Below are 13,950 nucleotides of genomic sequence, written 5' to 3' on the forward strand. Positions count from 1 at the left end.
TACAGGCAGCAGCTGGAAATCTGGAATTCTTTGCTGATAACGAACAAGAGGCTGTGATGGAATGGTGAAAGCTTCCCACAGTGGAAACTACCTTGGGGGAAGAGCTACACCCCCTGCCCTCACAGCTTGTTGAGCGCTGGGGAGGCCTCTCATGGTTTGGTAGGGGTTTTTTTGGGGTTTTTTTTGTGATTGTAAACCCAGCCCTGGGGGAAAAAACATTAAATTGAAGTACACTTGGAGCTTTATTTTACATTTTCTTGTGTTGCCACTTGCTGGCTTGTTAAGTAATATATTTTAAGACATATGTTAATATATAGACCCAAAGTAGCTGTGAGATCAATGCAGGCAGTTGTATTTCTGATTTTAAATATATACTTGCTTATGTTTTTGCAAAACCTTTTTCAGCATTAGTTCTTCTGTTAGAGCTCTGTGGAAATAATTTATGTGTTAACCCTGAAATTGATGGGTGGTATGGGATAGAATAAATATGTAAGTGGGAGAGAAAGGAAACATCTGCCAATTTAAACTTTAGCAAATTATATGGAAACTTGAAAGTATCTGCTAAGTTTATAATACAGTGTGCACAGGAACGTCTTGCCAGAGTGCCAGAGGTCAGAGAGCTTCTTGTCCCTGCAGCTTTAAGCAACCTTTCAGTTAAATAACCTGACCCAAGAGTAGGAGGAGACAGAAGGGAAGAGAGAATTCCACACTAGAGTAAACATGGCACGGAGATTGTGGATACCCTGCCAAGAAAGGTGGGGTTTTCCTGCAAGGTAACAAAAGATATTGGCTATCTATCCACATAATCCTGCTGGAGGCTGACAGCTGCAGGCAGGCAGCAAGGTTGGGGCAGAAATGTGCCCTCCATAGCTCAGAAATGTGTCCTGCACAGCCCAGTGTGCCCTGCACAGCCCAGTGTGCCCTGCACAGCCCAGTGTGCCCTGCACAGCTCAGTGTGTGCCCTGCACTGCTCAGTGTGTGCCCTGCACTGCTCAGTGTGTGCCCTGCACAGCCCAGTGTGCCCTGCACAGCTCAGTGTGTGCCCAGCACAGCCCAGTGTGTGCCCTGCACAGCCCAGTGTGCCCTGCACAGCCCAGTGTGTGCCCTGCACAGCCCAGTGTGTGCCCTGCACAGCCCAGTGTGCCCTGCACAACCCAGTGTACCCTGCACAGCCCAGTGTGTGCCCTGCACAGCCCAGTGTGCCCTGCACAGCTCAGTGTGCCCTGCACAGCCCAGTGTGTGCCCTGCACAGCCCAGTGTGTGCCCTGCACAGCCCAGTGTGTGCCCAGCACAGCCCAGTGTGTGCCCTGCACAGCTCAGTGTGTGCCCTGCACAGCCCAGTGTGCCCAGCACAGCCCAGTGTGCCCTGCACAGCTCAGTGTGTGCCCTGCACAACCCAGTGTGTGCCCTGCACTGCTCAGTGTGTGCCCTGCACAGCCCAGTGTGCCCTGCACAGCCCAGTGTGTGCCCTGCACTGCTCAGTGTGTGCCCAGCACAGCTCAGTGTGTGCCCAGCACAGCTCAGAGTGTGCCCTGCACAGCTCAGTGTGTGCCCTGCACAGCCCAGTGTGTGCCCTGCACAGCCCAGTGTGCCCTGCACAGCCCAGTGTGTGCCCTGCACTGCTCAGTGTGTGCCCTGCACAGCCCAGTGTGTGCCCAGCACAGCTCAGTGTGTGCCCAGCACAGCCCAGTGTGCCCTGCACAGCTCAGTGTGCCCTGCACAGCTCAGTGTGTGCCCTGCACAGCTCAGTGTGCCCTGCACAGCCCAGTGTGTGCCCTGCACAGCTCAGTGTGCCCTGCACAGCTCAGTGTGTGCCCTGCACAGCCCAGTGTGTGCCCAGCACAACCCAGTGTGTGCCCAGCACAGCCCAGTGTGCCCTGCACAGCCCAGTGTGCCCTGCACAGCCCAGTGTGCCCTGCACAGCTCAGTGTGCCCTGCACAGCTCAGTGTGTGCCCTGCACAGCTCAGAGTGTGCCCTGCACAGCCCAGTGTGTGCCCTGCACAGCTCAGTGTGCCCTGCACAGCTCAGAGTGTGCCCTGCACAGCTCAGTGTGTGCCCAGCACAGCTCAGTGTGCCCTGTGTGTCCAGCAGCCACTGGGAGCTGTGCCCGGCACAGCTCAGATGTGAAGTGCGTGCAGGGTCGATGCAGCCACTGGGAGCTGTGCTGGGCTGAGTCTCGGCAGATGTGAAGTGCAGGGATGCAGGGCTGGATGCAGGGTTGAAGGGATGCAGGGTTGGATGCAGGGTTCGATGCAGGGTTGAAGGGATGCAGGGTTGGATGCAGGGCTGGATGCATCAGAGGAGCCCCTACCCGGCACAGAGCTGTTCCTTACCATGCCAGGCTGCCACGGGCCAAATTCCCAGAGAAGAGAATGAAGTTTTTTCACTTGGACATGGTGGCAGGTTGAGGTAAACTGCAGAGCAGAGTGTGGAGTTTCCCTCGGGCTGCAGACAGGTCAGTGATGGGTGCTGTGTTTATGGGCTGGGGCACAGCTGTGAGCCCAGCAGGCGCAGCCAGAGGGCCAGAGGCACAGCACAGCCTGGAGAACAGCCCAGAGGGAGATGGAGGATAATTGTATGGCACCAGAGTGTGCTTTTGTGAGAGTCCAAGTGAGGGCTGGGCACTGATAATTGGGAGGAAAAATAGTGAACTACCATCTGCCTCCCAGGGCAGAGCCACGAGGTGGAGAGGGAGAATGAATGCTGACTCTGTAGCCACGGGTAATTCACACTGAAAAGCTCAGTTTTGGTTTATAAATATGAATTGGTATAGAGAATGGTTTCCAATTATTAATTTGAAAATAATTTATTTTAAATTAAAATTTAAGCTGTAGTTTTAAACAATTTTTATGTCTTTTCTGCAACAATATTTCTTGGAAGTCGAATCTCCTAATCTCTTTAAAGTGTTCATATCTTGCAATGTCTGCCTACCTGATGATAATATTTTATTAGAATTTGTTCACAGAGTCTGAATGCTCTTTCCTGAAAGAACCTATGTAAAGGGAGAAAACAATACACATCCTGTACTCCACCTTCATAGGCCTCCAACATACGATGCCACCTTTTGTTTGCAAGAGTTTAAATTTCAAATAAAATCCCAGCATTCTTTTGAAAAAAAGGAAAGGGCCTCTCCCCTGCTTAGATTGTCAAATCCCAGACTAGCCTGGAATTGAATAGGCCAAGTCAGTGACCTCAGGCAGAAAGAATGTTGGTTATTTACGTAGGGCTTCTGCTATTTTAGCAGCAAACCTTTTCTTCTGAAAGGACAATGTATACTGTTTTGTGTTTATGGCCGAGTAAAAAGCTTGTGCATTTGAGATTTGCATCGTAATAGCCTTGTAACTCAATATACAGCATCCTCAAAAATAGCAGTGCAAGGCTCTGTTTTGTCTTAGCCAGTGCAGATCTTTGGAGGCTTTTACAAAAGTTCTCTGAAAAACCGACCTTAAGATTCAGCTGCTTACACGTTTGCTTTCGTGGCTTTTTTTTTTTTCTTTCCCTGGAGTTTTGCTTTTTTTAAAAACCTAAAATTACACGTGGTTTCTTTAGGAGCTATCAGGTCAGCGCTCAAAATATTTTGATGCATCTCAAGCTAAGCTGCGCCTGCAGCTTGAAACCAGGAAAACGTGTGAGTGTGTGTGTGTGTGCAGTCCAGACACTGAGCATTTTTCCTGAAATAATGGGAGATCTTTACAGGCATTCTGGCCTGGTGGATGAGCCTGCAATTCCAAATGGTTTTTAAAGTGTGCCTTTCTCAATAGATCGTAACCATGAGGAGCTATTGTGTGAGTAAAGCACACATTTAGGATCCAATCCTGCATTCCTTAAAGTCAATGGGAGTCTGAGCGTGAAAGGAATGCAGGATTGGGTCCTGGAACAGGGGAGCAAAACTGTGTGCCAGATTGCTTTGAAAAGAAGAATACAGCACATCCACAGTAGCCACTTTTAGTGTTTCAGATTTCAAACGGCTGGAGTCTGTGAAAAGTGGCTTCTGCCAACATGCAGTATCTTCTATTCAAAGGAATTTGGCATTGATTTTTTTTTTTCTTCCCCTATCTTAAAACCCCTGAAAACCCTAGAAATTCACCCCTTCTTTCACAAAGCCTGAGCATTATGAGGAGGGGAGGGGGCCGTGGCAGTGGGGGATGGAAATTCCTCCAAGGCCAGGGGCTGGGCTGGAGCTCAGTCCCCTCCTGGCACCCTGGCTGGGGTGGCAGCTCCATCACGGGACCCCGGCACCGAGAGCTTGTGCTCCGTGGCTTTGTGTGAGCCCACTGCAGGAGCCCGAGGAGAAAAATTTAATTAACAGTAATTGAGAGGCTAAAGCAGCCTCGGTTTGCCCTTCTCACAGTGGGTGGAGTGGCAGAAGCCCTGTGGAAGGAAAGCTCTGTGCAAGGGAGGGATAGGGAACTGCAGGCCCAAACTCACATGTGAGTAAAGGAGGAATGGCAACAAATAAAGAAAAAGTATTAGAAGCTTTTGTTTTCTTCTGGCACATCTTCAATTCCTAGGCAGGCAAACCTCCTCTACTGCTGAAAAGGAAACAACTCTCCTGGGGGAAATTCTGCTCCTGTTTTAGCCAGAGGTGCCTGGGCAGAGGAGGTAGCAGGGGTGGCTTGTTATTACTTAAAGTTTTCAATTATTTATTTTTTTGTAAAACTTGGTATTTCTCTTGAAGTTTCAGCTCCTGGGCTCATCTGGTGACTTAAAATTTAGCTTCCACTATTCAGAAATAGTAGCTCTCCAGCCTAGAGGTTTGTGGAGAACTGGTTTGGGTTCTGGAGGTTCCACTTGCCCTTCAGCTCTTGAGTTCTGTGTATCCCAGTTCCTCATCATCAGGGGTGTCACACAGAGGAGAGGGACAGTCATTGCTGCAGGTGTGCCAGGGATTGGTGGGCAGGGGTGCCCATGGTGATGCTGCTGTGGGCAGGAGGACCCTGGGCTGGGAAAGTGCCTTTGGGAGTGTGGGCAGCCCATGGTGCACCACAGACCAGCTCGGAATCACACAGCCCCAGACCAGGAGCCAGGGCATTTTGCAAAACACAAGCCAGGTTTGGCCTGATAAAAGTTCCCATTTGACTGAGCAGGGACAGTAGAGCCTGGCAAGGTGGGCACTGGGCAGGCAGAAGCATTTGCTCAGCTCGAGCCACCTTGGGTCTCATTCCACTTGCACGGGGCTTTGGGCAGTACATGGGAGTTTTCCTTCGCTGTTAAGGTAGCTGGGAAATATTTGAGCAAATGTTGTGCATTAATCCCGTGTGTGTGTTTACACACCACTGTAGTCTGAAGCTTTGGGAGACTGTCACTTGAGGTACTGGGATGAGACAAGTCCTGGTGCTGGTGTCACATCAGTCACTGCAGAGATGGCATCTGAAGCAGTTAACAAGCAATTAGGTCCATGTTTAATATTGCTAACTAAAACAGGCACAGTTCTGTGGTCAGCCAGGCATGAAGAGCTCGGGCTGCCACGCTCAGGAAGCTGAGCAAGTCATGGGCCAGAGCTCCCAGAGCACAGAGATCTCACTGCATGTCCCCATCAGCCTTAGCACTGACAGTTCATCGAGCAGGAAGGAGGAACAGTCTCAAGGAGAGAAGCAATGTGAGATGATTTTTGTTTTTTTTCTCTAGAAGGAGCTGTTAAAGAAGGATGCTGTGAATCTGTTTTGCTGCTGTGAGACAAGTCAGGAGCTGCTGGGTGCCCCTTGGCCAGCAGGAGCAGGGCATGGCCATGCTGGGGGCTCTGGCAGGGCCCAGGAGCTGTGCAGGGCAGGGACAGCCACCCTGCCTGGTCCTGCAGCTGCCTGCACCTCTTCTGTGCTGCACAGCCATGGCCCCAGCCAACAGGAGTGGCAGCCTCTGAAGTGATATTCCACAGCGTTAACTTGGGCTGTTCAGACTGTTAATTAGCTCTGCTTTAATGCATTTCCTATCTTTAGCACTGATACCTACCACTGAACTCTTGGATTGCACTCCATATGGGAAGGTTTAATTACATTTTATGATTAAAATAGTGTCCTTGTTCCACACAGCTGGGACATTAGAAATAACAGGACATTATTAGTCACTCCACTCTTTGTCCCCTCTAACACTGAGGCTTTCCCACACGAAGTTAAAGAGGCTCATGGCTGTTGGGGGTGCTGGAGGTGAGGGGTGCTGTGCTGTGGGTTTTTCAGCACGCTGTAATCTCTGGGATGCAGCAGGCATTATCTGGGAGGCAGGGCTGGGGCTGCAGCATTCCCATGATGTCAGAGGGGAGCTGTTTGTGTTTGAGCAGCATCAGGCACGGAGACAATGCAACTTCTCACATGAACTTGCTTACTCCACAGTGCTACTAAATCATGGTTACCAAAGGCTTGTGTGTTTTCAATCATCAAAGTACTTAAAATATTATAATAATGCTTGGCACTTTTCAACTTCAAAGCATGCTGCAAACAGTAATTAGGTCTAATAACCCTGCTGTGACAGTGAGACATTCCTATCTCCTGTTTTACAGGGCCGGGGGGGTCAGCCCCTGATCCGGTTGCATCCATCCTGTGCGAGACAGGAGATCTCCCACTGCAGGCTGTGATTGATAAACTGACCTCCCCACAGGCAAATACCCAGGGCCAGCAGCAGCAGGGAGGGCTCAGAGGATGCTTTCCAGCCTAGAGGGGAGGGGGCAGGACGCTTCCAGTGCTCTGCTGGGCCCAGGACTGTAAAACCTGGGCTCATTCACATTTTGTTCCATGGAGTCCTGGAGCAGCATTTGAAACAGCATTGGAGAAAAGTTTTTACTCTGTCTTGGCTTCCTGGCTAGTGTGCTTTCACCACCCAGCAAAGCGTGGTGGAGACTGGGGAGAATACTTGTGGACAGCCTGTGTCAACTGGGGGTCATTTTTCCTTTTGCAAGCTGTCTTTGAGTTGTTCCTTTGATAAAGGAGCAGCTCTCCCATTCCTTCCTTTTCATTTATGACATGTAGGAGATAAAAATTGTGCAGGAAGTAATTGATACATTTAAATAACAGAGACTTATAAACTGGTTAAATGTCCAAACCACTGTTAAACACTTAGAGAGAGTTCTGCTTTAATTTTTATTTAAGAGTTCCACAAACCTGCATTCTTTTGGCTGTTTGTCATGTTGGTTGCAATCACCAGTTGTGATCAGGCCTTGGGATAGAGTCATTTCTAGCTTTCATTTATTATCTGCTAGATTATCTGGTGAATGTTTGCTGGGGTGTTTGTGAGGTCTCTGCCTCCCACCTGAGGTGGTGGAATCCCTCACCCTGGTGCAAGGCGGGGCTGTCAGGAAATGGAAGTTGCTGGTTTGTCACTGGCAGTGCAAAAGCTCTGTGTTCTCTGGGAAAACAAGGCTGAAAGCACTCGGGGGAGAAGGAGCTTCCCCCCAAGAGCTGCTGCTGGTGCCAGGAGCCTGCCCACAGCCGGGGGCTCCCCTGTGCATGCCCTGCTCTGCTGCTGCTGCTGCAAACTGGTCCGACAGGGCAGCCAGGGCGGGAATGCAGCAGGAGGAGCCAAGGGCAGGGTTTGTGAAACCCCACCCCTGAACTCTGCCTGGGCTGCTCGGTGTCATTCTAATGAGCCGGCAGCAAGTTGCATCAAGTTCTGTCAGAAGCTCTCGACTTTTTTTGTTTCAATATTATGGAAGCAAATAGTAACCAGGCTTGGCTAGACAGTCACTCAAAGGGAAGCCAAGCAGCAGGGCCCGTGTGCCAGTGGGCAGGGCAATGTCACCTGCCCTGGCTGGCCAGGTGCTTGGCTCAGCTGGCCAAAGGAACATCAGGGGGGTTTAACTCGTCATTCCTGCCTAATTGACAGGAACAGATTACAGCTACACACAACAGGCTGGTGCTGTGCAGGGCCCCGAGTCACTCCAGGACCTTGAGAGGTGAAGCCCCCTTGTCCAGCACCTGGAGCTCAGGGCAGGCATCCCAACATCCCAATGTCCCAATGTCTCAACATCCCAATGTCCCAACATCCCAACATCTCAACATTCCAATATCCCAACATCCCAACATCCCAACCTCCCAACATCCCAACATTCCAGCGTCCCAATGTCCCAACATTCCAATATCCCAGCATCCCAACATCCCAATGTCCCAACCTCCCAACATCCCAACCTCCCAACACCAAGGTGTTGCACCCACCCTGCTGCCCTGGGGCTGGGGGCACCAGCCCTGCCTCTCCTGGGGATTCCTGTCCCCTGGCTGCAGTTGCCAGCACTTCCCCCCTGGCTGCAGTTTGCCCTTGATGCCCAGGCACTCTGAGGGTGGTGTCTGACCATGTTCAAGGCTGTCATTTACTCAACCCTTCCAGAGGGCAGGGGAATTTACACTTCTGCCTTTATTTCTAAAATGCAGAATGTAGAAGCCAATATAGGCATCCATGGTTGTTTGAGTGATAACTTGCTGTTTCTTGTTTATGAGATAATTATTGTACAGTCCCTGAATTAAATTCTTGTAAGGTAAAAGCCCTGTCAATCTTATTAATCATTGCCAGTAATAGTTATTATCATGTGAGCAAGCTGCTTGCCTGCTTTATGAGTTTAGGCAAGTCAGCTCCCTAATAGGTGTCTTGTTTTTTTCAGCTGAAAAATGGGGGAAATGGTATTTTCCCTCAGTTTTGAAAGGTTTTGCTGGGAGTGCAGTGTGGTGCAGAGGGGGCAGGTGTAGGGCAGGGATCCCAGCAGTGCAGGGCTGGTGGGGCACTCACAGTGGGGCAGGCACAGGGCAGGTGAGGCCTGACGTGTCTGAGAGGCCCTCCAGAGCATTGGCTTTGCCTTCTTGGTTTGGATCAGAGGCTTCCCACTCCATCCCAGTCCAGGAAAGCACTGACCCCACTGGCTCCATGCTGTGCCAAGGAAAGAACAGGAGCAGAATTTGTGCTATTCCTACCAAGCTCAGCACTGGCAGGCTGGGCCTCCTGTGGGATCTCCTCCTGCCCCTTCTGCGGTGCTCAGGAGATGCTGGTGCCCCCCTGCTCTGGCACCTTGCTCTCCTGCAGAGATCCTCCAGCAGCCAGTGCTGGGTTTGTTCCAGATCACCCCTGCTGCTTTCTCAGCACATGGGTGTGTGCTGGGGTGAGGGCAGTGCTCCTTCCCCTGCAACAAACACCCAGCTCCAGGTGAGCACGGGGGAAAAGCTGCACCAGCACATCCAGGGCATCCTCTTCTGGGTGGACACTTCATCTCTGCCAGCTAAACACAAGTTTTGTGCCAAGCCTGGATCTGACAGAGACATGTCCTTTACAAAGCCATTTTGGCCTCTTTCCCTTTTTTCCTTTCATTCCATGTACTTTACCTTTCCCTAGAGAGGTTTAAAAACAGCTTTGACGACCGAGAGGGAAGATCTAGATATGGTTGCTCCTGGATCAGTTGAGAGAGGCCCAAGGTCCCCTGATTGCTGTCCCAGCCCTGTGCCTTGCCCAGTTTTACCTAAGGCTCTCAGAGGGGATGAGCACATTGCCCAGGTCACCAGGGTCCTGGTCCCCACCAGAGCCACCAGGCAGCTGGAAAGACAAACAAGAGCAGACTCCACCTACCAGCAGTATGGAGACAGCAGCCCGTGAGATCCACAGCCCAAGAATGTGCACACAAAAGAAGCATTTCCCTCAGCCACGACAGTGAAACCACCAGACAGCCACTTGCAGCATGTGATTTCCCAAAAGCATCAGCCCAGATCCCAACTGCTTTGTGCCACACGCTGTTTCCCAGGATCACATCACAGTGGCAACGTGTAAAAGGCTCTTCCAAACACTGAAAATTCATCATATTTTCCTCAGTGTTGTTTATGGAAACCGTGGGGAGCACTCCTGCCCCTGTGAGCTGGCTCAGCGTGCCGGCCCTGGGCATCAAACCCTCCAGGAGATGGTGCTGTTCAAACCCTCCAAGAGATGGTGGTGTTCAAACCCTCCAGGAGATGGGTGCTGTTCAAATCCTCCATGGAGATGGGTGCTGTTCAAACCCTCCAGGAGATGGCTGGTGTTCAAACCCTCGAGGCTGATGGTGCTGTTCAAACCCTCCATGGAGATGGGTGGTGTTCCTGGGGAGCTGCAGGACACATCCAGGCTCATTCCATGGAGAGGAGCTCTGGCAGTGACCTGGATCAGGAATTCCTCTTGCTCTCTGCCCTGCTGGCACAGCCTGGGGCAGCTGCTGTCCCTGGGGCTGCCAGGGCTGCTCAGAGCTCCCACAGCCCAGAGCTTTGGCCACTGGGAGCCTGGAGAGTGGGAATGAGGTGAGCTGGCATGAGTGTGCCTTCCCTTCTCCCTCTCTGGTTTTACACTGGTAGAGGAGCACTGCTTTCAACAGAGCTGCTCTGATCTGCTGAATCTACAAACTGGTTGTTCTTGGTGGCTCTTGAATTGAATTCTTCAATTCCTGGTTTGAATCCTTTCTGTTGGGACTCTCTGGAGTCTGCTGTGCATTTCTTCACTGTATAGGGACCATCAGTTACTGACTGTCACAGGCTTTGTCAGTCAAGTTCTACATGGGCTAATGAAATGGCAAATGTCAAAACTTGAATACAAAATCTCTTGTTTTCTGTGTGATTTTACTGCCCTTCCCTCCATCATGTGTGCCTTGTACTGCTTTAGTGTTGCAGACACCTGCTGTGGTGTTGATTATTAATATTTTTGAGGGTGGCAGGAACACCCATATGCAGAATCCTTTATTTAGTCCTTTGGAGACAAACTCTGCTGCTGTGGTTGCAGTGGATGTGAGCCTGCTGGGATTTTACCTGCAGAAAATTGTCTCAATTTGCAAAGAGCCTTTTCCCCAAAATCAATTTTGAGCTTGGATTGCAAGTTTTTCAGGGATTGTTATCAGCTGGGTTCCATAACCTGCACTCAAAGGTAACATTGTAGGTACCTAAGGCAAGGTTTGGTACCTGATTTGGTAAGGCCAGATAGAGGCAAGGGCCTGATCCTCAGCCCTGGCTCTGCGTGGGGCCTCCAGGGAAGAGAGAGGCCAGGAACAGACCCCACAGACAAGGACAGGGACAGGGGGTGTGCCTTTCACTTTGCATCCTGAACACCTGGGTTTGGGGATGAAAACCAAAATTCTGATGGTCCTGTGCTTTAACAGGGAGAAGACTACGAGGAAAAGCATTCTACAATGTCAATGGCAAGGTGTACTGTGAAGAAGACTTCCTAGTAAGTAAGATTTCAGGCATTCTTTTTATTCTTTCTAAAGCAAATCATTATTTTGTGTTGGCTTTGAGAGACAGGTGATGATGTGAGGCCTCCTGGCAGTGGTGGAATGGGGAAGCATCTGCCACTGCCTCCTTGGTTTGAGGTGGTGGCTGTAAAACCATCAGCCATCAGTCCATAAGCCATCAGAAAGTGTAAATTGTGAGAATAAACACTGGAGCTGCTCAGGCCTGGCACTTGAACTGCAGCCACAGAGGCTCTCCTGCCAAGGCTGAGCTGGAAGCCCAACACCTGGGGAATAGCAGAGCTGAGAGGAGGGAGAGCTCTGTGCTGGGTCAGGGCTGTGCTCAGCATTGCTTGGAGGCACAGTTTAATCACTGCTCTGCTCACAGCCGCTGGGGCTGCCTTGGGAGCTGCTGCCCATGGAGGGGCAGCTCAGGTTCTCTCCCTGCTCACAGAGCTCCTGTCAATGCTTTACTTCAATCAGGAAAGGAAAAATGAAGCCTGTTGCTGAGCTGTGTTGTTCCAAAAATAAAATATTCATGCAATTAAGGGTGAGAATTATGCAGTGCACCACAAATGATTTGATAAGTGCAGACCATTTAGAATTAAGATGAAGAGGATGGCGTGGCTGGGAATTGCAATTAGAGAGCAATGATATATTTTAGCTTAGAGGAAGATGAATTGGACAATCAGTATGTTGAATCTCTGCCACCTTATTTATTGAAGTACCATTAATTTGGTAGCTTGGGTCTTCCAGAACAACTTTCCTTTTCTAATGAATATAATATAATCTATATAATCATGCTGTTTGCAAAGGAATTATTCAAAGTATATCCCACAATAAAATTGTTACTGGCAGTTCAAAGTGTGCAAATGCATTTGTCATCAATCCAGTGTATAAAAATCATGGGAATTCCTAAAATATAAATTATATTTGTCTTCATGTGTTACACCTTTACTGTGAGCTGGAGCCTGTTGGAAAAGAAACCAAAATGTGTTTTGTGCAGAAAATAAGTATCTTGTTATAATTGAAACCTGTTCTTGTTTTGCTCATATTCTGGAGAGAAAATTCTTTTTTCTTCCTTGCTTTTTTCAGCTCTTTCTTTACTGTGCTTCTGCAGAAGCACAGGGAGGGGGAGAGGAGATGGAGGGTGAGAGGGAGGGGCTCAAACCTTTGAGATTTTTCATTTGAACTGTGTTGGAATGTACTTTCTGCATGATCAAAACCTTTCATCCAGACTTAATGACATGATTGTTGTTATTAGCTTGTAATTTCAGCCTAAACACAAGAATTTTAAATCTAAAAATCATAATCTTTTGGAGAACATTCAGTTTTCATGGGGGTTGGGGGACTCTTTAGTTCAGGCATGTTCTGTAGTGGGTTTCTGAAGGAAGATATTTGCAGAGATTTTCTCAGGAAAACTGAGATTAAAGACCTGATAGGAATAAACTTTCTGCAAGTTCGGGAACTGTTGGGACATTGAAGGCACAGATTTAAAAGCCCAGGTGTGTTTTAGCAGCTTCCAGTAGCAGAGGGATGGGGGAGAAGCAGATGAAGGGGCACTGTGTAAGTCAGCAAAGAAACCAAACTCTGATGTGATCCCTGCTTGTGGTAATCCTGCTGCTGCTCAGGGAGTAGCTGCATCTTCTCTCAGCTCCCCTGAGCAAATGTCATAGCAAGAATCCTAGGAATTGTATGGCATCACTAATGAAATCAAACAACCTTGCCTATTTTAGACTTCTGTGAACAGGGAAAGCACAAAGCTTTTCTCAAAGTTGAAAGGAAACAGGCTGCAAAATAGCCATTAAAGAGGAAATTATTTTAACTACTTCATCTTCCCAGGTCCTCCTCTTGAACACTGGGAAACCCAATCCTTTCTGTCCAAAGCAGAAAATGAAATGCTTTTTCTGTATAAGTGAGAATTTCAGTCTCTACCATGACTCCAGTTCTTTAGTGCAGCTCCCTTTAGTGCAGCAGGATTCCGTGTGGAATGTTAGGGAAGTTAGGGCAGGAGGATGAGGAAAAGATTATTTCAGTTTGGGAATGTAAACAGATCAGTCTAACTGCATTAGAATTGTATTGCTGCTAAGAAAATGCTGCCTGCCGTGGTGTCCTTCCTCTTTCTTGGCTTTTGTTTGGCTGGGAATTGATCAGGAGAGTCAGATGCTGCTGTTGGCCTGGGAGTGGGGTCACAGCTCTGCAGCCCCAGAGCCTGTGACAGCTTCTTTCAAACATGGCCAGGGCTGGAGAGCACAGCAGCCTCAGCAGCCGTGGGCAGGAGCTGCAGGAGGGGCAGTGCTGTCCCCTGGGGCACTGTGACAGCCAGGGGAGCACAGGGCGGGCATGTGACAGCAGGGGAGCACAGGGTGCGTGCGGCCTTTAGGGCACGTGACAGCCGGGGAGCACAGGGTGCATGCTGGGCAGACAGCCAGGGGGTGCAGTGCTTCCCTGGGGCACTGTGACAGCCAGGGGAGCACAGGGGGTGCAGTGCTGGCCTTTAGGGCACTGTGACAGCCAGGGGAGCACAGGGGGTGCAGTGCTGGCCTTTAGGGCACTGTGACAGCCAGGGGAGCACAGGAGGGGCAGTGCTGTCCCCTAGGGCACTGTGACAGCCAGGGGAGCACAGGGGATGCAGTGCTGTCCTTTAGGGCACTGTGACAGCCAGGGGAGCACAGGGGGTGCAGTGCTGGCCTTTAGGGCACTGTGACAGCCAGGGGAGCACAGGGGTGCAGTGCTGTCCCTCAGGGCACCCCACTGCTGCCTCTGCTGATCCCATTCATGTGCTGCAGGTGCTTCTTCCCTG

At 50.1% G+C, this 13,950-nt stretch overlaps 1 protein-coding gene across 1 annotated transcript in view; it reads left to right on the forward strand.

Annotated features, from left to right (window-relative positions):
- The window catches only part of WTIP (WT1 interacting protein), an 83,084-nt gene that overhangs the window by 49,919 nt on the left and 19,215 nt on the right, over positions 1-13,950 (forward strand). Inside the window, exon 3 of the mRNA XM_030956374.1 lies at positions 11,079-11,146. Coding sequence (XP_030812234.1) covers positions 11,079-11,146 — 68 coding nt within the window. The remainder of the gene's footprint in view (positions 1-11,078; positions 11,147-13,950) is intronic.

Source organism: Camarhynchus parvulus, chromosome 11 (assembly GCF_901933205.1).
Source record: "Camarhynchus parvulus chromosome 11, STF_HiC, whole genome shotgun sequence".
Classification (NCBI taxonomy): domain Eukaryota; kingdom Metazoa; phylum Chordata; class Aves; order Passeriformes; family Thraupidae; genus Camarhynchus; species Camarhynchus parvulus.